Source organism: Triticum dicoccoides, chromosome 7A, assembly GCF_002162155.2.
Source record: "Triticum dicoccoides isolate Atlit2015 ecotype Zavitan chromosome 7A, WEW_v2.0, whole genome shotgun sequence".
Lineage (NCBI taxonomy): Eukaryota > Viridiplantae > Streptophyta > Magnoliopsida > Poales > Poaceae > Triticum > Triticum dicoccoides.
In genome coordinates this window covers 279356594-279381055 of record NC_041392.1, presented here as the reverse complement: position 1 = coordinate 279381055, position 24462 = coordinate 279356594, and the positions used below count along the sequence as shown (strand labels likewise).

Sequence of the window (24462 nt, the reverse complement as noted above, 5' to 3'; positions counted from 1 at the left end):
AATCCAGCAGCCTGTATCGCTTCTCCCTCCTCGTCTCTATCAAATTGTGGCGGGCTGGCGTTTCTGCCGTCTATTGAGGTCGGTTAACTATCACATGTTAGCGACATGCCAAGAGCATTCAAAAAAAATTCCTTTCACGTTCCGTTTTCAAAAAGAAAAAATCATTTCACTTACGAATTTGCCTGTATGCTTTGAGCAACTTGCATGTCCTATACTACTCCTGTTTGATACTCTAACTTAGCTAGAGGTTAGACTAACTCATGACTAACCCTGAACTAACTGTAGCCAAAGAGGTGTTTGGGTGACAGGGTTAGATTGACAATAAATGCACTTCATGGAGAGAGAAAAGTGATTTTTCAGTGGTCCCAATGAGAACTATCTCCAGTTTAAACCCTCATGGGTGGGATAGTTTTTTTGGTGGGTTCGGTGCAACTTGCTCCAATTTAAACCCTCATGCTTGGATAGTTTAGGGCTATTTGAGCCCCAACTAGCTCAAACTAACTCTAACCTATGGATCCAAAAAGGGCCTATGGCCAGTCTCGACGCGGAGCAGTCGCGTGCACCGGGAAGCGGCACTCTCTTGGCCGTCGCGCCACTTCAAAGCCGGCGCCAGTGAGAGGTCGCCTCCGCTCTGGCCGGGCATTAATGCGGCACTGACGCTCTAGGGCGACGCTGACCGTTTCACGCGGGAAGCGCGCACTAGCAAGGGAGTATAGGTTTTGAACCGTTTCAGGTGTAGTACTGGTAGTTTGCAAAACTACTCAATTATTGCACTCGGTTTCCTAGGAAATTATGGTAAAAAATGTTACTCCACAGCCCGCTTCCCTTCTCCTTCCTCTTCCACCGCCCGCGCACGTCCGCGGGAAGCGAACGGTCAACCCTTATATAGGAGTGCTAGCACAAAAAGATGCATGCATGGCCACTAAAATTTCCATATTAAAGCGCCGCTCCGGCGGAAGTATGGCGTATGTTGTTACCTTCGGCCGACCCATGGCTACCGGGTGACGGTGACCAGAGAAGAGGCAGAGGGAGGGGAATGAATGCAGCTACTGTTTGGGTTCGCCTTCCGGCTTAAATAAATGCGCAGCATCACGTGTACCCGCAGGTACACAAATTGTAACATACGTGTCTGCTTAAGTGGGCATCACGTAACTGGTGTGTGTGTGTGAGAGAGATTCTAAGAGACAGAGTGCGTGTGTGCGACTCTACTCTTCGGACATGTACTCAACCTTTTGCATCAGGATATAAGTATAATGGTATTAGTTTAGCTAGTGATTTACGTGGCCATGTTAACGTGGTTGTGTCAAAAAAAGTCACTTCCTGCTCGTGATTTGCGTTATATAATTACAAGCAAGATTCTCGTGCATTGCACGAAACATAAATATGCATTTTTTTATAGAACACCTGTTGTGATTGACCCATGCAGGAGTAATCCCATGTGTAAAAACTAATGATATCTCGAGAATTTTATCAGAAAACTGGTATCTTGAGAATGTCATTGAAAAAATGAAAGATGAGAGATAAGGCGAGGAGGAGTGGAGCGTGGTGGTGACTGGTAGTCGGAATGGGCGGAGGCATGGGGATGGACGGCGCCGGCAGGCGGCAGCGGCCACCATGCATGCTAGATTGTTCCAGAGACTTATTCCTTTTTTAATTGCTGAGCAATGAGGTTGCAGGAGATAATGATGTGGAGAGAGGTGTGGGTATCTTTTGTAAAATTATCATAGTTTGCTTTCTATCCTCAGATATAGATCATACAGTCTGTATTACAAGATGGCAGGCACACCATCACCACCAACTCGTTTTTTATAAGGGTACAGATGATAAGTTTGCTGACTACTAAAGTAAAGTGGAATTTGTCCATGTTATGCAAGTAAATAAAGTTGATTGTTCATCATATGGGTAAGGTTGGATGAAGGGTGGTAGGAACAAATGCTCCGCCTAGAGCATGTGTGTGTGAGATGGAGTCTTAGTGTGTGTGTGGGGTGTGTGTGTGTGACAGAGAGAAAGAGATGGAGTCTTAGTTTGTGTGTGTGAGAGAGAGAGGGAGAGAGATGGAGTCTTTGTGTGTGTGGGGGGGGGCGTGCGTGCTTGCGTGTGTGTGTGTTTGTGTGTGTGTGAGAGAGAGAGATGGAGTCTTAGTGTGTGTGTGTGTTTGGGGGGGGGTGCGTGCGTGTGTGTGTGTGTGTGTTGCGGGGTCCTCTGTGGCGGATGTAATTTAAGTGTCCATGGCTTTCATCATAGAGAGGTGATGTGTATGGCAGAGGCCACCAACGATGGGGTGCGAGAGAGAAAATGCCCGTAGAGAGGGAAGAGAAGGTGTGTGCGCGTGAGAGGAGTCGACTTTGAGAGAATGTGTTTGTTTACCCATCCAGGCGGAAGTTATGTGCACAAAAGAGGAGAATGATTCGATGTGGCATTAGGATTGAGGGTAATTAACTATGTATGGAGACATAGAGACCTTGAACGTGCATGTGTGAGAGGTATACATGTATACGTGAGATGTGTGTGTGTGCGCGCGCATGATCGAGATAAAAGAAAGAAGACATAAGTCATAAGATCAACGACATGGGAGAGACGGATCGGTATGACAATATGCATGCATGTGAGAATGCATGGAAGAAGTCCTGAAAATTGAGCATGTGTTTTTGTCTTTAAGAGATAGTGGCGTGGGCTGGAGCATGCATCCACTGCGAGCAGAGTGAGGCGCAATGATTGTGCAAAAGAGACCAACCTATAAATGCATATGTATGGAGAGACATATATAGTGTGGGTGATAGGAAGCAAGACTCCGTGCGAGAAAGAAATGTTGACGGAGAAACTACAGATAGATACAGAGATGGAGATGCTAGCTAGAGGGACATCCGCTAGTTTGGGTGTTGGAGATGACCGTCGGGTGGTTCAAAGGGTGAAGTTTATATATGTGTGTGAGAGGGCACTTGACTGCATGTAGAGAGAAACATATGTAGTGTGCGTGATAGGAATCAAGAGTGAGGGCGAGAAAGAAGGTTGATGGAAAAACAGATAAATAGAAAGATAAAGATGCTAGCTAGTGTGCGTTAGAGATAGGAGTATAGTGGATCAGAAGGCTGGGTTATGTGTGTGGGTGTGAGAGAGATAGAGAGAGGGTGCGTGTGAGTCACATACCAACAGATATCAGAGAGAAATGAGATCCAGAGAGACGGAGTTCTGTGTCTGTGAGAGAGAAAGATATTTCACAACGAGAGTGATAGCTAGAGAGACATATGAGGGAACGCAAGATATCTCTAGGGAGAGAGGGTGTGTGTGAGCGACATACAAGAGAACAATGGAGAAATATGAGACCCTGGGAGACAGAGTTTGTTTTTGTGTGTGAGAAAGAGATATTGACGAGGAAGAGTCGTAGGTTCTCATATCTAAGGAGCGAAAGACATCTCTGTATGAGGGGTGTGCGAGTGGCACACATGGGAATAGTAGAGAGAAATGAGACCCCGGGAGACAATGTTTTGTGTTTGTGTGAGAGAAAGAGATTCCACATGGAGAATCATAGTTAGAGACACATAGTAGGGAGCGAGATATACTTAGAGAGAGATAGAGTGATGAAGGTCAAGGGAGAGAGTACCATCATTGTGTTACGAAGATAAAAGATCATTGTCGACATACAGGTAGCACGAGAGATACCTGAGAGACGATGAACGCGTATAGGTCCAGAGAGATAGTCCTATATAAGCATGAGTGATAGCTATATGAGACGAATATCTGGATTAAAGGGGATTCAAATATTTAAACTGGAGATCACGACATCGATAATATCATAACGCAAATTGGTGTACCAAACATGCATATTCATTTGAATTTGGGCACATGTGTAATGTTATATAGTTTATCAATATTGGTGATCCATAGATTCTTCAATTACAAACAATGCATGGTTTATATGCAATTAATGTCTAAACGGGATTACACTAGATGTTGCGTGTGTGAAACACATTATACATGTTTGAGAAGTAAAAAAACCCGCATGAAACACACATTAATTGGAGACAGTTAGCGAGGAATGCATACATTGGATTTCAACCTAAAGTGGTTTCAAATATTTGAAAATCCAAATTGATGGATACAACCTTATGAATCCGAGATCATGCCATTTGTAAACCATATTTATGTATAAATGGTGTTGTGCTTTTGAAAGTATATATAAAAAAATGATGTATATAGAATGTAATTCCAATTGAAAATGGATCCCGCCCGAAAAAAAATAGAATGCAAACGGGATTCGAATTGAGTTGGCACGGTAAACGTGCACTCTGGAAAATTTGAACGAAGCGGGGAAAGTCGCAGTAACCGCCCGAAACCAAAATCTGCGAGATGGAAATCACTACTGCCTATCCCTGCCACGCAAAGCCTATATGCTGGATTTCTGTAGGTTTCGATAGGGGTAGGTTTGTAATTTCACCCAAACCTTTCGTAACCGCCTCTCACCCGGATTCATACACGGTGGGCGCCAAAACACAGTGTGTCCTCGGCCGAAATCGACTCCCTCCCCGATTCATATTCATGAACGGTGGGCGCCAAAAACAAACTCTCGTCGGCAAATATTCGGTGTATGCGAGATTACCGTCCTATCCCCAACTGACTAGTGTTGCTGTGATGTAGTAGAAATTTGAAACGGGGGCTAAGTTTGTAAATTTCCTCACATTTGAGACAAGCGCGCCCTGAATACATGGTTCCCCCTTCCTCTCTACCTCCCTTTTCCCCATTTGTACTCCGTGGGCGCCAAAACACCCTCTCCATCCCACCCTCCTCCATTCGCCGCCGTCCGCCACCCCATCCACCGCCGTCCTCCTCCACCATGCCGGAGCTGATACCCCGGCGCCGCCGTCCATTACGAGAGATCGACCTCTCTCATCCACGGCTTCGGACCAGGATCCTTGCATCCTGTCCTCTTGCTTCATCCCTGCCGTCGTCCACCTTGCTGGTGCCGCTCCTACGACCGTCTCGTCCACCGCGCCCCGCCGCCACCGTCTACCCTCCTAGATCTGCTTCCACGCCGCCGACAGCCATCGCTACCGCAGCACCGTCAACTTCTCAGCAGATGCGTACACGGCGCCGCACCAGAGGGGGTACTCTTTCGTATCTGCTCAACTTATTTACCGCAGCAAGAAAATAGATCGCCACTGCTTTACTATGATTTCTTGTCTTGGTTGCGAAGTTGCCTTTGTCTGGCTTGCACCTTCAGATCCACCATGGGACGCTCAACACCATGCTCGCAATACCCATGGTTTTCCCCTTTTATATTCCACACCAGTTAAATCACAGTAGACCAATTTTCAAAATTGGGTCAGTCGATTTTTCAGAGCTCGCCGGAGTTCGCCGATGCGATCGAAGGGGCTCGGGTGGGGATGGTGGTTTTGGGGGGCGGGGTGGGGCCTCGTCGAACGAAGAAAACTCGACGCGGGTGGGGGCGGGGGTGGGGGTAGGGGTGGCGGAGGAACACAGGCGGTGTTGGAAATATGCTCTAGAGGGCAATAATAAAAGCATTATTATTATATTTCCTTATTCATGATAATTGTCTTTATTCATGCTATAATTGTGTTATCCGGAAATCGTAATACATGTGTGAATAATAGACACCAACATGTCCCTAGTAAGCCTCTAGTTTACTAGCTCGTTGATCAACAGATAGTCATGGTTTCCTGACTATGGACATTGGATGTCATTGATAACGAGATCACATCATTAGGAGAATGATGTGATGGACAAGACCCAATCCTAAACATAGCATAGGATCGTATAGTTCGTTTGCTAGAGTTTTTCCAATGTCAAGTATCCTTTCCTTAGACCATGAGATCGTGTAACTCCCGGATACCGTAGGAGTGCTTTGGGTGTACCAAACGTCACAACGTAACTGGGTGACTATAAAGGTATACTACGGGTATCTCCGAAAGTGTCTGTTGGGTTGACAGGGATCAAGACTGGGATTTGTCACTCCGTATGACGGAGAGGTATCACTGGGCCCACTCGGTAATACATCATCATTATGAGCTCAAAGTGACCAAGTGTCTGGTCACGGGATCATGCATTACGGTACGAGTAAAGTGACTTGCCGGTAACGAGATTGAACAAGGTATTGGGATACCGACGATCGAATCTCGGGCAAGTAGCATACCGATTGACAAAGGGAATTGTATACGGGGTTGCTTGAATCCTCGACATCGTGGTTCATCCGATGAGATCATCGAGGAGCATGTGGGAACCAACATGGGTATCCAGATCCCGCTGTTGGTTGTTGACCGGAGAGCAATCTCGGTCATGTCTACATGTCTCCCGAACCCGTAGGGTCTACACACTTAAGGTTCGGTGACGCTAGGGTTGTAGGGATATGTATATGCAGTAACCCGAATGTTGTTCAGAGTCCCGGATGAGATCCCGGACGTCACGAGGAGTTCCGGAATGGTTCGGAGGTAAAGAATTATATATAGGAAGTGCTATTTCGGCCGCCGGGACAAGTTTCGGGGTCACCGGTATTGTACCGGGACCACCGGAAGGGTCCCGGGGGTCAACCGGGTGGGGCCACCTGCCCCGGGGGCCACATGGGCTGTAGGGGTGTGTGCCTATATGGGCCAAGGGCACCAGCCCCAAGAGGCCCATGCGCCAAGAGATAAGGAAAGGAAGAGTCCTAAAGGGGGAAGGCACCTCCTAGGTGCCTTGGGGAGGAGGGATTCCTCCATTAGCCGCCGCCCCCTAGGAGATTACATCTCCTAGGGCCGGCGCCCCCCTAGGCTCCCTATATATAGTGGGGGAAGGAGGGCCTCTCACACCACGCCTTTGGTGCCTCCCTCTCCCTCTCCAACACATCCTCCTCCTCCATAGTGCTTGGCGAAGCCCTGCTGGAGTACTGCAGCTCCATCACCACCACGCCGTCATGCTGCTGCTGGTGCCATCATCCTCAACCTCTCCTTCCCCTTGCTGGATCAAGAAGAAGGAGACGTTACGCTGACCGTATGTGTGTTGAACGCGGAGGTGCCGTCCGTTCGGCGCTAGGATCTCCGGTGATTTGGATCACGTCGAGTACGCCTTCCTCATCCCCGTTCTTTGAACGCTTCCGCGCGTGATCTACAAAGGTATGTAGATGCAATCCGATCACTCGTTGCTAGATGAACTCCTAGATGGATTTTGGTGAAACCGTAGGAAAATTTTTGTTTTCTGCAACGTTCCCCATCAGTGGCATCATGAGCTAGGTCTATGCGTAGTTCTCTTGCTCGAGTAGAACACAATTTGTTGTGGGCGTTGATGTTGTCAAATTTCTTGCTACTACTAGTCTTATCTTGCTTCAGCGGTATTGTGGGATGAAGCGGCCCGGACCAACCTTACACGTACGCTTACGTGAGACCGGTTCCACCGACTAACATGCACTAGTTGCATAAGGTGGCTGGCGGGTGTCTGTCTCTCCCACTTCAGTTGGAGCGGATTCGATGAAAAGGGTCCTTATGAAGGGTAAATAGAAGTTGACAGATCATGTTGTGGCTTTAACGTAGGTAAGAAAACGTTCTTGCTAGAACCCTATTTCAGCCACGTAAAACTTGCAACAACAATTAGAGGACGTCTAACTTGTTTCTGCAGCAAGTGCTTTGTGATGTGATATGGCCAAAGTTGTGATGAATGATGAATGATATATATGTGATGTATGAGATGTTCATGCTATTGTAATAGGAATCACGACTTGCATGTCGATGAGTATGACAACCGGCAGGAGCCATAGGAGTTTTCTTTATTTTTTGTATGACCTGCGTGTCATTGAGAAACGCCATGTAAATTACTTTACTTTATTGCTAAACGCATTAGCCGTAGTAGTAGAAGTAATAGTTGGCGAGCAACTTCATGGAGACACGATGATGGAGATCATGATGATGGAGATCATGGTGTCATGCCGGTGACAAGATGATCATGGAGCCCCAAGATGGAGATCAAAGGAGCTATGTGATATTGGCCATATCATGTCACTATTATTATTTGATTGCATGTGATGTTTATCATGTTTTGTACATCTTGTTTGCTTAGAACGACGGTAGTAAATAAGATGATCCCTCATAATAATTTCAAGAAAGTGTTCCCCCTAACTGTGCACCATTGCGACAGTTTGTTGTTTCGAAGCACCACGTGATGATCGGGTGTGATAGATTCCAACGTTCACATACAACGGGTGTAAGACAGATTTACACATGCAAACACTTAGGTTGACTTGACGAGCCTAGCATGTACAGACATGGCCTCGGAACACAGAAGACCGAAAGGTCGAGCATGAGTCGTATAGAAGATACGATCAACATGAAGATGTTCACCGACGTTGACTAGTTCGTCTCACGTGATGATCGGACATGGCCTAGTTAACTCGGATCATGTTATAGTTAGATGACTGGAGGGATGTCTATCTGAGTGGGAGTTCATTGAATAATTTGATTAGATGAACTTAATTATCATGAACTTAGTCTAAAATCTTTACAATATGTCTTGTAGATCATATGGTCAACGTAGTCCTCAACTTCAACGCGTTCCTAGAGAAAACCAAGCTGAAAGACAATGGCAGCAACTATACGGAATGGGTCCGGAACCTGAGGATCATCCTCATAGCTGCCAAGAAAGATTATGTCCTACAAGCACCGCTAGGTGACACACCCGTCCCACAGAACCAAGACGTTATGAACGCTTGGCAGACACGTGCTAATGACTACTCCCTCGTTCAGTGCGGCATGCTTTACAGCTTAGAGCTGGGGCTCCAAAAGCATTTTGAGAGACATGGAGCATATGAGATGTTCGAAGAGCTGAAAATGGTTTTTCAAGCTCATGCCCGGGTCGAGAGATATGAAGTCTCCGACAAATTCTTCAGCTGTAAGATGGAGGAAAATAGTTCTGTTAGTGAGCACATACTCACAATGTCTGGGTTACATAACCGCTTGACTCAGCTGGGAGTTAATCTCCCGGATGACGCGGTCATTGACAGAATCCTTTAGTCACTTCCACCGAGCTACAAGAGCTTTGTGATGAACTTCAATATGCAGGGGATGGAAAAGACCATTCCCGAATTATTTGCAATGCTGAAATCAGCAGAGGTAGAAGTCAAAAAGGAACATCAAGTGTTGATGGTGAATAAAACCACTAAGTTCAAGAAAGGCAAGGGTAAGAAGAACTTCAAGAAGGACGGCAAGGGAGTTTCCGCGCCTGGTAAGCAAGCTACTGGGAAGAAGCCAAAGAATGGACCCAAGCCCGAGACTGAGTGCTTTTATTGCAAGAGAAGTGGTCACTAGAAGCGGAACTGCCCCAAATACTTAGCAGACAAGAAGGCCAGGAAAACAAAAGGTATATGTGATATACATGTAATTGATGTGTACCTTACCAGTACTCGTAGTAGCTCCTGGGTATTTGATACCGGTGCAGTTGCTCACATTTGTAACTCAAAGCAGGAGCTGCGGAATAAGCGGAGACTGGCGAAGGACGAGGTGACGATGCGCGTCGGGAATGGTTCCAAGATCGATGTGATCGCCGTCGGCACGCTACCTCTACATTTACCTACGGGATTAGTTTTGAACCTCAATAATTGTTATTTAGTGCCAAGTTTGAGCATGAACATTGTATCAGGATCTCGTTTAATTCGAGATGGCTACTCATTTAAATCTGAGAATAATGGTTGTTCTATTTATATGAGAGATATGTTTTATGGTCATGCTCTGATGGTGAATGGTTTATTCTTAATGAATCTCGAGCGTAATGCTACACATGTTCATAGTGTGAGTACCAAAAGATGTAAGATTGATAATGATAGTCCCACATACTTGTGGCACTGCCGCCTTGGTCACATAGGTGTCAAATGCATGAAGAAGCTCCATGCTGATGGACTTTTAGAGTCTCTTGATTACAAATCATTTGACACGTGCGAACCATGCCTCATGGGTAAAATGACCAAGACTCCGTTCTCAGGAACAATGGAGCGAGCAACCAACTTATTGGAAATCATACATACTGATGTGTGCGGTCCAATGAGTGTTGAGGCTCGCGGTGGCTATCGTTATGTTCTCACCCTCACTGATGACTTGAGTAGATATGGGTATGTCTACTTAATGAAACACAAGTCTGAAACCTTTGAAAAGTTCAAAGAACTTCAGAGTGAGGTTGAGAATCAACGTGACAGAAAAATCAAGTTTTTACGATCAGATCATGGAGGAGAATACTTGAGTCACGAATTTGGCACACACTTAAGAAAATGTGGAATAGTTTCACAACTCACGCCGCCTGGAACACCTCAGCGTAATGGTGTGTCCGAACGTCGTAATCGCACTCTATTAGATATGGTGCGATCTATGATGTCTCTTGCCGATTTACCGCTATCTTTTTGGGGGTATGCTTTAGAGACTGCCGCATTCACTTTAAATAGGGCTCCGTCGAAATCCGTTGAGACGACACCGTATGAATTATGGTTTGGGAAGAAACCTAAGCTGTTGTTTCTAAAAGTTTGGGGATGCGATGCTTCAACCTGAAAAGCTCGAACCCAAGTCGGAAAAATGCGTCTTCATAGGATACCCTAAAGAAACTATAGGGTATACCTTCTACCTCAGATCCGAAGGCAAGATATTTGTTGCCAAGAATGGATCCTTTCTAGAGAAAGAGTTTCTCTCGAAAGAAGTAAGTGGGAGGAAAGTAGAACTTGATGAAGTATTACCTCTTGAACCGGAAAATGGCGCAGCTCAAGAAAATGTTCCTGAGGTTCCTGCACCAACTAGAGAGGAAGTTAATGATGATGATCATGATACTTCTGATCAAGCTCGTACTGAAATTCGAAGGTCCACAAGGACACGTTCCGCACCAGAGTGGTACGGCAACCCTGTCTTGGAAATCATGTTGTTAGACAACGGTGAACCTTCGAACTATGAGGAAGCGATGGCGGGCCCGGATTCTGACAAATGGCTGGAAGCCATGAAATCCGAGATAGGATCCATGTATGAAAACGAAGTATGGACTTTGACTGACTTGCTCGTAGAGCGGCGAGCCATAGAAAATAAATGGATCTTTAAGAAGAAGACAGACGCGGATGGTAATGTGACCATCTATAAAGCTCGGCTTGTCGCTAAGGGTTATCGACAAGTTCAAGGGGTTGACTACGATGAGACTTTCTCACCGGTAGCGAAGCTAAAGTCCGTCCGAATCATGTTAGCAATTGCCGCATTCTATGAGATATGGCAAATGGACGTCAAAACGGCATTCCTTAATGGTTTCCTTAAGGAAGAATTGTATATGATGCAGCCGGAAGGTTTTGTCGATCCTAAGAATGCTGACAAGGTGTGCAAGCTCCAACGCTCGATTTATGGGCTGGTGCAAGCATCTCGGAGTTGGAACATTCGCTTTGATGAGATGATCAAAGCGTTTGGGTTTACGCAGACTTATGGAGAAGCCTGTGTTTACAAGAAAGTGAGTGGGAGCTCTATAGCATTTCTCATATTATATGTAGATGACATACTTTTGATGGGAAATGATATAGAACTCTTGGATAGCATTAAGGCCTACTTGAATAAGAGTTTTTCAATGAAGGGCCTTGGAGAAGCTGCTTATATATTAGGCATCAAGATCTATAGAGACAGATCAAGACGCCTCATAGGTCTTTCACAAAGCACATACCTTGATAAGATATTGAAGAAGTTCAATATGGATCAGTCTAAGAAGGGGTTCTTGCCTGTGTTGCAAGGTGTGAAATTGAGCTCAGCTCAATGTCCGACCACGGCAAAAGATATAGAAGAGATGAGTGTCATCCCCTATGCCTCAGCCATAGGTTCTATTATGTATGCCATGCTGTGTACCAGACCTGATGTAAACCTTGCCGTAAGTTTGGTAGGTAGGTACCAAAGTAATCCCGGCAAGGAACACTGGACAGCGGTCAAGAATATCCTGAAGTACCTGAAAAGGACTAAGGAAATGTTTCTCGTTTATGGAGGTGACGAAGAGCTCGTTGTAAAAGGTTACGTCGACGCTAGCTTCGACACAGATCTGGATGACTCTAAGTCACAAACCGGATACGTGTATATTTTGAATGGTGGGGCAGTAAGCTGGTGCAGTTGCAAGCAGAGCGTCGTGGCAGGATCTACATGTGAAGCGGAGTACATGGCAGCCTCGGAGGCAGCGCATGAAGCAATTTGGGTGAAGGAGTTCATCTCCGACCTAGGAGTCATACCCAATGCGTCGGGGCCGATCAAGCTCTTCTGTGACAACACTAGAGCTATTGCTCTTGCCAAGGAGCCCAGGTTTCACAAGAAGACAAGGCACATCAAGCGTCGCTTCAACTCCATTCGTGAAAATGTTCAAGATGGAGACATAGATATTTGCAAAGTACATACGGACCTGAATGTAGCAGATCAGTTGACTAAACCTCTCCCTAGAGCAAAACATGATCAACACCAGAATTCCATGGGTGTTCGATTCATCACAATGTAACTAGATTATTGACTCTAGTGCAAGTGGGAGACTATTGGAATATGCTCTAGAGGCAATAATAAAAGCATTATTATTATATTTCCTTGTTCATGATAATTGTCTTTATTCATGCTATAATTGTGTTATCCGGAAATCGTAATACATGTGTGAATAATAGACACCAACATGTCCCTAGTAAGCCTCTAGTTGACTAGCTCGTTGATCAACAGATAGTCATGGTTTCCTGACTATGGACATTGGATGTCGTTGATAACGAGATCACATCATTAGGAGAATGATGTGATGGACAAGACCCAATCCTAAACATAGCATAAGATTGTATAGTTCGTTTGCTAGAGTTTTTCCAATGTCAAGTATCCTTTCCTTAGACCATGAGATCGTGTAACTCCTGGATACCGTAGGAGTGCTTTGGGTGTACCAAACGTAACAACGTAACTGGGTGACTATAAAGGTATACTACGGGTATCTCCGAAAGTGTCTGTTGGGTTGACAGGGATCAAGACTGGGATTTGTCACTCCGTATGACGGAGAGGTATCACTGGGCCCACTCGGTAATACATCATAATTATGAGCTCAAAGTGACCAAGTGTCTAGTCACGGGATCATGCATTACGGTACGAGTAAAGTGACTTGCCGGTAACGAGATTGAACAAGGTATTGGGATACCGACGATCGAATCTCGGGCAAGTAGCATACCGATTGACAAAGGGAATTGTATACGGGGTTGCTTGAATCCTCGACATCGTGGTTCATCCGATGAGATCATCGAGGAGCATGTGGGAGCCAACATGGGTATCCAGATCCCGCTGTTGGTTATTGACCGGAGAGCGATCTCGGTCATGTCTACATGTCTCCCGAACCCGTAGGGTCTACACACTTAACATTCGGTGACGCTAGGGTTGTAGGGATATGTATATGCAGTAACCCGAATGTTGTTCGGAGTCCCGGATGAGATCCCGGACGTCACGAGGAGTTCCGGAATGGTCCGGAGGTAAAGAATCATATATAGGAAGTGCTATTTCGGCCGTCGGGACAAGTTTCGGGGTCACCACTATTGTACCGGGACCACCGGAAGGGTCCCGGGGGTCAACCGGGTGGGGCCACCTGCCCCGGGGGGCCACATGGGCTGTAGGGGTGTGCGCCTTGGCCTATATGGGCCAAGGGCACCAGCCCCAAGAGGCCCATGCGCCAAGAGATAAGGAAAGGAAGAGTCCTAAAGGGGGAAGGCACCTCCTAGGTGCCTTGGGGAGGAGGGATTCCTCCCTTGGCCGCCGCCCCCTAGGAGATTGCATCTCCTAGGGCCGGCGCCCCCCAGGCTCCCTATATATAGTGGGGGAAGGAGGGCCTCTCACACCACGCCTTTGGTGCCTCCCTCTCCCTCTCCAACACATCCTTCTCCTCCATAGTGCTTGGCGAAGCCCTGCCGGAGTATTGCAGCTCCATCACCACCACGCCGTCGTGCTGCTGCTGGTGCCATCATCCTCAACCTCTCCTTCCCCTTGCTGGATCAAGAAGAAGGAGACGTTACGCTGACCGTATGTGTGTTGAACGCGGAGGTGCCGTCCGTTCGGCGCTAGGATCTCCGGTGATTTGGATCACGTCGAGTATGCCTTCCTCATCCCCGTTCTTTGAACGCTTCCGCGCGTGATCTACAAAGGTATGTAGATGCAATCCGATCACTCGTTGCTAGATGAACTCCTAGATGGATCTTGGTGAAACCGTAGGAAAATTTTTGTTTTCTGCAACGTTCCCCAACAGGCGGTGGGGCTGGTGGTTCGGCCGGCGGCCCATGCGGTGTTCTGTATGGGAAGCACAGTATGTTCCTTATCAGGAAGGGGAGTAGGGACATCTGCAGTCTAACAGCTGATAGAGATGGCCTGTACGTGATCGATAGGCTTTCAATTACTAGCGGCAATACAACACCGTAATTTCCAGCCAGTTCCACTTTCCCGATTTATATATCCTGGTTATGGTGTACCCCTGTTATGTACACTATGATCTGCCTAGTTGCTGTGTGCTCTTGTTATCATGGTTTGGCAATAAACTCTCTATATAGTATATTATGAACCTATCATCTGCCAGTTATCCTTACTTCTGGAGCCTATTTTTTGTGTACTTGTGCCAGATTATATAAATGCACACACCATATTACAACACACATGAGCTCTCTCATCAAAATCTAGTGATAGCACACAAGTGTCTACATGGGCGCCCCTATATTAGAATATCATCTGCATTACAAAGATAATCTCACAACTATTTATGTTTTCATGGTTCTCAGATATCATACGCAATTACAGTGAATATCAGAATCCGCGCATCAGAAGAATATTGTGGAACACTGCAATGACTTACAAAATTGGCACCAAGGCCTTGAGTGCCATTCTGGAAGCAATGAAACTCGTACGCTCCCCACCTGTTGATGCTTGTTCAGAATATCATCCTAATGACTATTCTAACCTCGAGGAGTCAAAGGCAGATGGCATGTCCTGTTCACCCATCAAGGTGCCTGTTCTAATTTGGCAAGGTTTTATTGATTGCACGTATCTTGCATATGTTGTCTTGCATTTCTTCTACTTTGTTGCACCGCCATCTGCTTAGTTTACTCATCATATATGTCGAGATGCCATGCCCATCCATTATCAGTACATATTCCATCTGTCATCGTACCATGTTTTTCCACTCAAATGCTTATATTAGTGTAGAATATATCCAATGCCAATGTTTTTATCAGTTGTTCACTCCAAATTATCTGATCTATATGAATGGTTACATTAGTGTAGAATATATCCAATGCCAATGTTTTTTTAGCTCTGCATTGTTCTTGTAAGTACATGCTGTCCTTTATCAGTGTACTTATAATGACAGGTAGGTGTTCATGTACCATCACTCTGCAGCTTATTTTCCTTTGCCCTCCATTTTCTACACATCAGATCTATATTTACTCTTACCATAAGGTTGGTACTGAAGAAGTTTAGCTGTGCATTGCTCTTGGCTTTACCTTTTGCCTGTATCGCTGCACTTACATTTATAGCTACTTGGTTATGTAGCATCACTCTTCATCTTATCTTAAATATTCTCCATTTTTTCGTATATTATCACATCTATATTTACTCTTAACAAAATGTAGAATAAAGGCAATGCTTTTGAAGAAGATTCTGTGGTAAACTTCTTGAATTGCCCCCCCATCAGCATGGACAAGGCCTTTATAGAGCTTGTCTTCACCAATAATGTAAGTTTGTCCATCTCAAGCCTTCAAACTTTGCTGTATATATTTGGTTAGGCATGACTACAACAGCTTTTTATTTTTGGTGTTTGCATCAAATTGCTTGTTTAAAGTTTATTATATGTAGTTCATAAACAAAAATTCGTCCTTTCTCAATTTAAGTTTTCAGTTGTACAACCAAGTTCCTTCTTCATACCATGTAAATTAAACTATACAGAGCAAGTGATCTTCTTTTGCACTACATGTATGCTTTTGTTCTTCATCCATAATCCAGTGGTGTGGTGAACCTACCCACTACAACACAATGTCATATTCTGCAATGTCTTAACTATGAACAATGTCATATCATTCTACTATTATTTAAACAGTCTCTTTATTTGCCAATCTGAAATGGTATAAATTGACAGCACACTAACCATTGATACTTATGAGTTCTTGATTTGTAATCCAGTGGTGTCGTGAAGCTGCCAACTCCTTCACAATGTCATTTCCTACCATGTCTTGACCTGAACAATACCATATTGTGTTAATGCAAATTTAAACTGTGTCACTTTATTCGTCAGTAAGAAATGTGATGAATTGTCAGCACTAATACTTTTATGTGCAAAACCTGTCATCTGTCTGCTTGTTTATCTTTCAGAGTGAGGAAGATATAAGTGTTGAACAAGCGCAGTCTCATCATCTTGCTCAGCTGCTTGCGCTGCAGCTCCCCAGCAGGGCTAACCTTTCTTGAACTCTATTTAAGTCATGTCGGTTTTGTATATTATTTTGTCGGCGTGTTTATTTGCACTGGTGGCGATCTTTGATGCCCAGTGTATGTAATCTGTTGTCTGCTTGTGCTTTATTATCATATTGGCGAACTTTGATGCCCAGTGGATGTAATATGCCATAATTTCTTTATTGTATAGTATAGGTTTTTTCTTATTCACAATGCTGCAGTTATTTTGCTGTATATATATCATGTCTTCGTAGTAAATCGGCCAAACCGTAAAATTACGGTACATAATCGGGCCGTCATGCAATCACAATGTAGGTTGGGCCTGAAACGTGCTGATCAGCTCATGGGCCGACAGCAGCCCGAAATGAACCCCGTCCCATGATTGTGCGAATCAAATCACGGGCTTTTAACAGGCCAAAAAATTGTCTCGGTCTTTATTTGGCCCAATCAGATATCGGCTGCGAGCAGGCCGGATGCAAACCGGGCCGTAGTTAGGCCCAACTATATGACGGGCTTTTAACAGGTTGAAATTAATATAGGATCGAAATGTTAAATGAGCCCTTAACAGGCCAAAACTAATATCAGGGCGAATTATTAAGTGGGCCTTTAGCAAGTGGGCCCAAAAGCATAGTGTCCAGTTGACGGGCCGAATCTGATACGGGCCATAATTGAGCCCAAAGCCTCTTAAAGGGCCGGACCTGATCTGGGCTGTACTTGGCCCAAAACGTGGTAGGCCTTTAACGGGACGGATCTCATATGGGCCACTATTAGGCCCGGAGCGTGGCAGGCCATTAATGGACCGGATCAAATATGGGCCGGCATTTGGCCCAAAACATGGCAGGTAGTTAATGGGTCCACAAAATCTTGTGGGCCTACAGCTGGGCCGGCCCGTTAATGTCGGTGAAATCTCGTGGGCCTTTAGCTGTGCCGACCCATTATGACCCGCAAGAATCTTGTGGGATTTACCTGGGTCGGCCCATTATGGCACAAAAAAAATCTTGTGGGCCTTTACCTGGGCCGGCCCTTTATGGCCCGCAAAATCTTGTGGACCTTTAGCTAGGCCAGCCCATTATGGTCCGCAAAATCTCGTGGGCCTTTAGCTGGGCCAGCCCATTATGGTCCGCAAAATCTTGTGGGCCTTCAGTTGGGCCGGCCCATTTAAACTTGATGGGCCGGTCCACGTGTGAACATATCATAGGCGCGTCTCGCCCATTGGATGAGTTGACACGTGTCTCCTCCAGCCAATGATGATTTTACACGTGGAAAATCCCCATTGGTCGGGGCTGTTAACGGGTTATCGGATCCAAAACCTGACCCGATAGCTTAACGACGTTCCGTTATGGTGGATGCCACGTGTCGGTCACCCTTGACGAAAGCACTTCTTTGACGCGCGATTTATTGTCATGGAAGTGGACACTTCCGTGATGATAATTTTGGTAATGTCATGGAACACTTCTACGATGTGACGCCCTCGATTCAATCGTACACTAATCATACACGCAAATGTGTACGATCAAGATCAAGGACTCACGGGAAGATATCACAACACAACTCTAGACACAAATTAAAATAATACAAGCTTTATATTACAAGCCAGGGGCCTCGAGGGCTCGAATACATCAGCTTGAATACAAACGAGTCAGCGGAAGCAACAATATCTGAGTACAGACATAAGTTAAACAAGTTTGCCTTAAGAAGGCTAGCACAAAAGCATCTATGATCGAAAAGGCAAGGCCTCCTGCCTGGGAGCCTCCTAACTACTCCTGGTCATCGGCGGTCTCCGTCACGTGGTAGCAGACGCCCTTGGTGTAGTAGCAGTCGTCAAAGGTGTCATCTGGCTCCTGGACTCCGTCATCTGGTTGCATCATCCGAGAAGAATGGAAAAGGGGAAAAGAGGGAGCAAAGCAACCGTGAGTACTCATCCAAAGTACTCGCAAGCAAGGATCTACACTACAGATGCAACATTATCAAAGGAAGGCTGTATATGTGGACTGGGCTGCAGAAATGCCAGAATAGAGAGGAGGCCTAGTCCTATCGAAGACTAGCATCTTCTGGAAACCACCCTCTTGCAGCAAACAGGAGGGAGTAGAGTAGCATAAAGTAAAGTAGTAGTAGCGTTATCAACCTCGGCCAGAGATCCTTTCTCGACTCCCTGCGAGAAAGAAATCCCAGAGCCGTACTATCCAATTATCATCACAATCCAATTCTCATCACCATCCATTTCTCATCACAAGTATCCAGTTCTAGTTATATCGATCGGGATACAACTCCAAGTGTCCGTTACTGTAGGACAGGCTATCGATAGATGTTTTCTTCCCTGCAGGGGTGCACCAACTTACCCACCACGCTCGCTTAACTCCGGCCGGACACACTTTCCAGGGTCATGCCCGGCCTCGGCCAAACAATACGCCGCAACCCGACCTAGGCTTAATAGAGAGGCCAGCACGCCGGACTAAACCTATGCCCCCAGGGGTCATGGGCCATCTCCCCGGAAACTCCTGCACGTTGCTAACGCGGCCGGTGAGCAGACCTAGCTACCTCCTTAAAAAGGTAGGTGCTTACCAGTCCAACCCGGCGCGCGCCGCTCAGTCGCTGACGTCTATTAAGCTTCGGCTGATGCATACGACGCAGAACGCACATACTATGCCCACGTGATGGTTAGTGCTATCAGGCCAGAGGCCCCTCAGATCAAATATCCAAATCGTAGTGGATTAGGAACGCGCGGTAACAAGCAGAGACTCACGAAAGATGTGACCCCGTTGCCCCGTCTCGAGGACTTGCGGCAAGGGCTAAGAATGCCCGGCCACGCCTCGTAATTATCTCTCGGGCACCTTCCAGGTCAACCCGACTCCACATCACTCGCAATTATGCTCGCGCGGGCACCCCTCAGGGTCGACCCGTCTTTAGTAACGTGGCTCAGTGTAAAGTCATAGTAACCATAGTAACTGTGTGTTTAAACATCAAGGGGAAAACCCGAGGAATCACCCCCGGTGAATTCCACTCAATGTAATCACCAAGGTGAACGTAAGACGAATCACCCCCGAGGTTCACACTTGAGGGGTTGCATGACAGAGTCATATCGGAAGTGGTTAAGGTGGAATCACCCTCGATGACCACGACCGAATAGCTACACTACAGGGTTAACATCAGAAGTGCTGTAGAGGTCTCACCCTCGGCACTCGATAGTAACCCAGCAGTGTCGAGCAACTAAGGGGAAGGTGATGTGCGGTGCCGGGGCCTGGTCTTCAATCCCGTTGATCGGGTCTTCAATGATGAAGCAGGGGCAACAAGGACAAGGTGGGGGTCACTGATGGATTACTAACCAACCTATACTAAGCAGTTTAGGATAAGCAGGTAAGATACAACAGCAGATACAAAAGTAGGCTATGCATCAGAATAGGAGCATACAATAATAGTAGCAAAATCTAATGCAAGCATGAGAGAAAGGAATGGGCGATACCGGGATGATCAAAGGGGGGGCTTGCCTGGTTGCTCAGGCGAGAAGGAGGGGTCGTCGGTGACGTAGTCGATCACAGGGGCATCAGCATCGTCACGGGGTCTATCGAAGAGAAGAGGGGGGAGAAATAGTAAATACATAGCAAGCAAGTGCATAACAGGATAACAGGCAGAGCTAGACGTGTTCTAACGCGGTGCTACACGATACCGGCGAAGGGGGAAGTCAACCGGGAATGTTTTCCCGGTTCCGGACCTGTGTCAGACAGATGACCAGCAGGGGAAAGTTCCATGTTCAGATAGTTAGAGGCATCTGACAGGTAAACGGACCACGTATTCGGATTCGTCATGTTTTTCTGAGCAACTTTCATGTAGAAAACATTTTCATCCGAGTTACGGATTATTTGATATTAATTTTCAAAGATTTAAACAATTTCTGGAATTCTGGAATATACCTAAATTCGAATTTAAACAGTGTATTAGTTTTTATACACCCAGGCAGCTAGCCCATTAGAATGAAAGGTGGGTCCATGGGCTGAGTAAGCATACACAGTCAGCAAGTCAACAGTCAAAGTTTGACCTGGTCAAAGTGTGAATAGTGGCCATGGGGCCTACTTGTCATTGACTGCTGTTTTAACTAAAGTGCTAAACAGATTTATTTAGCAAGGGGATCCACATGTCATCTACACATAGGCTAATGTAACCACTAATTATCATCTACTGGTCCGTCTAAACAGGGGCTATCCCCATCGGCCATGGCACAAGCCGGCCACTAGTGTGCTTGGGCATGCACGCATGGTGTGCTTGGCCAAGCCGGCCACTGGGGCACCACAGCCAGCAGCTACAACAGCAGTAGAGCAGCGATACTAGCGGCCGTATACATCAGCAGCAGAGGCGGCACCTAGCAGGGGTTGCAGCAAAGCAGCCGCACCGACGAGGCAAGCAGAGCAGCAGGTACAGGCAGCGGGCGACAGCAGTAGCGCACGGGAGCAGCAGGAAGGAGGAACGACAGCAGCGCAACGGCAACGGCAGGAAGCAGCAGCACACGCAAGCAGTAGCAGTGCGATAGCAACGGCGATAAGCAGAGCAGGAGGGTCGCGGGCGGCTGCGGGGGAGCACCTTGGACGCGGTCAAGGTGAGCGACGGCCAACGCCGGGCGTGGCGGACGCGCGCACAAGGGCGTGGGGCACCCGGGAGTGCGGTCGGGGCGAGGCAAGGCGCGGCCCGGGCGGGCGCGCTGGGGCGCAGTTGGTCGCGGCCAGAGGCCGGTGAGCGCGGCCAGGGAGTGCGAGTAGCGCAACTCCGGGCAGGGAAGGTCGGGCGGTGGCCTACGTCAACGGAAACTATGGGGAAAGGCGGGGGATTGGCGCTGCTCACCGAGAGGAGGTCGGTGGTGACCTCGTACGAGGTCGGGATGGACGAGGTGATGCGGATCGACGTCGAGGCCGCGGCGATGTACAAGATGAAGATGGTGGCGATGGCGAGTGTACGGGCCTTCCCCGGTCGATTCGGTCCTCGGGATGGACGAAGTGGACCGTGGCAGTCCTTCTGGGCGTCTTCTCGCGGCGCGGGGAGCACGGTGGTCGCGGCCATGGCGACGGCAGCATCGGTTTCACGTGAGGAGAAGAGAGAGATCGAGGGAAAGGGGGAAGTGGGGGGCTAGGGTTCGTCCATGGGCAGAGGGGAATCAGGTGGCATTCTTATCCTCGTGGGGGAGACGGCGGATGCTCGGCACGCGGCCATCTGAGCAATGGACGAGTGTTGTTCGTCCAGCACGCCCTTGTGAACAGAGATAGGAGAAGGTGCTGGGGTGGGCTGGGCCTGTGTTGTGCACATTGGGCCTAAGTGCACAGTGATCCACCTCATCTTTTCTATTATCTTTCTGCTCTCAACTGTTAGGCACTGTTTCACATTTTAATTAAATTCAAAAGAATTTTGTTGCACATGAAACTTGTCACATAAGTACCTTGCAATGCTTTGGGATCTAACCACAAAGTATAGGGGCATTTTGTAGCGTACAATTAATCCTTTATTTTTGAAAGGACCAATTTATTTGCTGTTGGAACACTTATAAAATTCCTAGGGATTTATCTGTGGGTCAAATGAAGTTAGTTCCACAAGAAAATGATCTGGTGTATTTATAGAACTATTCGGACATTTTAGTTTTATAGATCGAGGGAAAAATAATTTGACTTGTCTTTTAAAAAAATGAATTTAAGGTCAGTTTGGAACAAAGGGAAGATTAACAAAAATTAATTATGATGACGTGGCACCATTAACAGGAGTTTACTATAGCGTGACACCCGGGGTGTTACAAATCTCCTCCACTATAAGAAATCTCGTCCCGAGATTTCAGTGGGGAAGTAAAGAGTAACTTCGGGAGAACTGGCCCTTATAGGGTTAATTATCTGGTGAACAATCCAGGGAATGTGGCAGAAGTATCTCTCGAGTTGAAACTTAAGAAAACATCGAGAGCAAAATATGAAGGTACAATAGAAAGTTTCAAGCGAATCGACAAACAATTGATACCTGAACAAAGTGTGAGAAAGGGGTTCAGAGCATCGGGAATAGATCATCTCTCAAAAGGTGGCTCGTGACACGATGCGAAGCCAAATGCAAGAATATTTCGGAATCAAAGATATACAGGAGAGTCAGGTTTCGATCCTGTGGAACTGTGGGTTATAGGCCCACCATGTGGGTTAAAGGTAGAAAGGGGGATGACATCTTGCATGGTCATGATAGTAAGGCATATCAGAGAATAATCTGTCAGTTATGTCAACAACAACGTCGGTACCAAGGGCGAGGGACGAAGAGAACCATTTTCCTGCTCGTTGAAACGAGACGGGCCAATAGGCAAAGTTCTCGTCCACCGGCGGTTACCGGAATGTTAACAACAATAGTAACAGGGTCTTACTGACAGAGTTGTACACCGAGGTGTTTCCATAAGCAGGGAATTATTTCTGCTTATAACATATATAGATCACAAGAAAGGTTGAGCAAACCAATGGAAAGGAAAATGTGTTTATTATGATAACCAGACCAATGGAAAGGAAAGATGTTTATACCCAAGTGTTAGAGTATAACTTTCCCAAGGAAAGGCAGAGCATGATAGGGCTCCAAGTATTAAGCCGTTTAGACAGGAGGCAAGGAATTTATGAGGTTTACCCATACAACGGTGTTTGGATAATTGATCAAGAAAAGTTAGCATTGCGCTCCCAATGTTCTTGTTGATGATCGGAGTACCACACACATGCTTCGGGATAGTGTTGACATGGTCATCAGGGAAATGTCAGACTTCGGATACACAAAGGATCCATCGGAACAACTTATAAAATAAGTCATACAATTTCAGCTAGGAAAAGATGAGGATGGGGCCCACGGGCTCAGCCACAATTCATCGAGGGGGCAAGGATGGTATTTCTCATCATGAATTCGGTTGATATCCTAGAAAAGTTTGGAATGATGATGATGATCACGAGACATTTATCGAGAGGTTTCATGAAGATGTAATCGATTAACGACGACATTAAGCAAAAGAAATGATGAAGTGTAAGGTTAATTGAACCACGAGTACGACACAAACTCGAAAGCAACCTTGTGTTCATGGCAAAATGGTATGACGAAGAAGATCGACATAAGCTTAGCTCGTCGTCGAAAATTGTGCTCCAGAAAGGACCTGGTAGCATAGTTAAAATTTAGCATGATAATGATATATTCTATCAGGCTAGAAATGACTTGAAGGATTATTAAACTCGTAAGCAACGAAAATTACTTACAGTTATTGATTTGCAGTGCATAGTTGATTCACTTATCGGTGTCCTAGAGTGAATAACAGCTCAGAACCCAAGGGAAATTGGAATCGACGAGAAGCAAAACTCGATGAAGATTCATAGGAAGCAACACAGTTTCTTTGATATCCTCGAGATACTGGAGGGTAATACTCGAAGGAAGATCAAAATAGAGGTTGCGGAGATGTGTTTATCGGTAGAAGACAAGTGCTTTAACTTGTCTGAGAAATGGAATCAAGGAGAAAATATTGTCGGAACCATGATTGCCAAGGATCAATTCACATATAACAGATGATATTATATCAAGGAAAAAGTTATTATTACAAGAAGCTTCCATAATAGGATCTTCATCGTGTCCATGGGCATGAACACAAAGTTCAAGGTCGACTCCCACTTTTCCAACGCATAACCTTTCATTCACTTCTTGTTTTGAAGAAGGCATTAGTGTTAAAAGTTTTACCTGGTGAAATACCAGATGAGTAAGACCCGTGAAATCTTTCGGGTTCACACGGATTTATGGAAGGCATAGGTTCAACCCATAGGGGCATCTTAGGATCATATACCACAATCTTCAAGAGTAAATAACACCAACTCAAAAGCAGAGCATGGTTGACAAAAGCAGAGAATACAATTTACCAAAGGCATTATGTATCGAGGAAATAACTCACAAGAGTTTTGGATGTGAAGGACAATGTCGGATAATTATCCAACAAAGGATTTGGCGAACCGCAAGGAATCCGATATGAGTGTCGATGTTCAACCAGAAGAAGAAATAACGCAAAGGCATCAGATTATAGGGATATCTGAATAATTTCAAAGCT

The 24462-nt window shown here is 46.1% G+C and overlaps 1 protein-coding gene across 2 annotated transcripts; it reads right to left on the bottom strand.

The window, feature by feature from the left end:
• Positions 1-18070: 18070 nt before the first annotated feature.
• Positions 18071-21520, bottom strand: LOC119333457 (proline-rich receptor-like protein kinase PERK9). Of its 2 annotated transcripts, none has more exons than XR_005161197.1 (3): positions 21231-21520; positions 19861-19959; positions 18071-18255 (listed from the first exon to the last, which is right to left on the bottom strand). XR_005161197.1 is itself a non-coding variant. In XM_037606342.1 (3 exons), the coding sequence occupies exons 1-3, from the start codon at positions 21458-21460 to the stop codon at positions 18158-18160; spliced, it is 402 nt and encodes a 133-aa protein (XP_037462239.1). In that variant the 5' UTR covers positions 21461-21520; the 3' UTR covers positions 18071-18157. The 2 variants fall into 2 exon arrangements, 1 of the variants encoding a protein (XP_037462239.1); XM_037606342.1 differs by having other exon boundaries at positions 19886-19959.
• Between the last annotated feature and the right edge of the window lie 2942 nt (positions 21521-24462).

Coding starts and splice junctions, on each gene's coding strand:
- LOC119333457 (XM_037606342.1), bottom strand. CDS start 21,460: ATGCTGCCGTCGCCATGGCCGCGACCACCGTGCTCCCCGCGCCGCGAG. Junction 19,960..21,230: donor TCACCACCGACCTCCTCTCG/GTGAGCAGCGCC, acceptor TCTCTTCGATAG/ACCCCGTGACGATGCTGATG. Junction 18,256..19,885: donor CTTCTCGCCTGAGCAACCAG/GCAAGCCCCCCC, acceptor TGATGCAACCAG/ATGACGGAGTCCAGGAGCCA.